The sequence below is a fragment of the Trichinella spiralis genome, assembly GCF_000181795.1.
Source record: "Trichinella spiralis strain ISS 195 chromosome Unknown Scfld3381, whole genome shotgun sequence".
NCBI lineage: Eukaryota > Metazoa > Nematoda > Enoplea > Trichinellida > Trichinellidae > Trichinella > Trichinella spiralis.
Window position 1 is genome coordinate 1 of NW_003530320.1, and position 1,609 is coordinate 1,609.

The 1,609-nt window shown below is 48.4% G+C and overlaps 1 protein-coding gene across 1 annotated transcript; it reads right to left on the bottom strand.

Moving 5' to 3' along the window:
• Positions 1-435: 435 nt before the first annotated feature.
• Tsp_16028 (conserved hypothetical protein) lies at positions 436-1,532 on the bottom strand (the record flags this gene model as incomplete). The annotated part of the gene is given in 3 exon segments (XM_003367960.1): positions 436-884; positions 895-1,341; positions 1,405-1,532. Coding segments are annotated over 3 exon segments (1,024 nt in total), but the record flags the coding sequence as incomplete, so codon positions are not given.
• Positions 1,533-1,609: the final 77 nt, after the last annotated feature.

Here is a 1,609-nt window from a genome sequence, read left to right on the forward strand (position 1 = left end):
TTTTAAAGATAGTTTTTGATTTTGAACGTGAAATTCCGGGCGTATTGATATGACGATGGATGCCGCTGCGTGATGTAAGTGTTTAAGCGACGTACGAGCATGTATACAGGGCTCTCGGTGTAAAATTTCTGATGTTCATTTCTTTTTTTTGAAGTATTCTCAATATAATAGCTCAAGTAATTAAGGGAAGATGAAAACAAGCAAAGATTACGTGTGGGGTGCTAGGGATTCGAAGAAATGCGACGAGCATCTGATGTCTGTTGTGGAATTGGGCATGGCTAGGCTGAAATGTGGTCCAGTCCGCGTCGGCATTCTGAAGAAGGATATGAAGCTGAACGCAACGAATGAAAAGTCCAGTTATTGTCCATTTTCTTCTAAATTCATCATGTAGGAAATATTTATGTTTGCCCGGCATCAGGCGTCTTCCGTGACAAACTATTCGTCTGTGCAGATCAGGTGAATTCGATGTTCTCCCTCACTCGAGTGCAACGGTCCGATGAGGTAAGACGGAACCGTAGCAAGCTTTTCAAAGTTGAGATACGATGCGCCGGTGTCGTTAGGGGAAGGATGAGGCTGATACGAACCTCTGCCACCGGCAGCGCCCAACGCCGCTGAAAGGTGATAAGCTCCGAACGGCACTTGGTCATTGTAGCAGGCAAACAATTGATCCGGCTTCGTTGATAAGCCCAATTGGTCCAGACCAAAATTAATACCAGTCTGCATGGCCAAATTGGCCAACATCTTGTGCTGATGCGCATTAGCAGGCGGGTGATGCTTTTCGGGAGGAGTGCGAAAGGCTGGCATTTCCAAGGGACCGTCGCGAGCACGTTGGACGACCGCTTCGATTGCTTCTTCAACATGGTCACCAATTCTGCTGCGGTAGACTAGAAGAACTGTTTGGAGTTGGAACTTTGGGCGAGCTTGTTTCGGCAAGGCTTTCCACCTGACTCATGGCTACTTGGCCTGGAGATTCGGAACTACGTTCGGCTACTTGTGAACCGGATTGAGACGTACTTTCGCCGAAAAATTCCCTGACTGCATGTTGTTGCTGCTGTTGCTGTTGCTGCTGCTGCTGATCAGTGGCCGCAGCCAGTGGCACTTGTTCAGCAGCAAAACTCCGAACCAATGATGACGTGGATTCACTGTCGCTCGTCGCCACTTCCCCAACGAGCTTCCTTTCAACTTGCATAATTGGCGGCATGCCACTTTCAATACAAGCCGACAAATCCAACGACAAATTGGAACCAATATTCACCGAACTGGGTGATCCAAACCCCCCCCCTGCGGGATGGTGGTTGCAATTGTTGGTTAAACAACTGGACGTCCATGCCCCCCCCCTCCCTTAAAAGTCAAAGAATCAAATCCATGGACCGGATGGGTTTTGGGGATTATTTCCAAAAAAACCCTGGCTGGTTCGTTTGCGTCCCAATTTTTCCTTTCCCCGTCGGAAAATGGCCAAAAATAAAAAAATACCTTCCCCGTCCCCTTTTTTTCCGGGGCAAAACCGGCCCAAAAGGAAAATCTCTGCGGACCTGGAAAATTTCCCTTGAAACCAATAAATATTTTTTGCCCCGGGGGGGGGGGGTTATCACAATAAACCCCCCCCCCC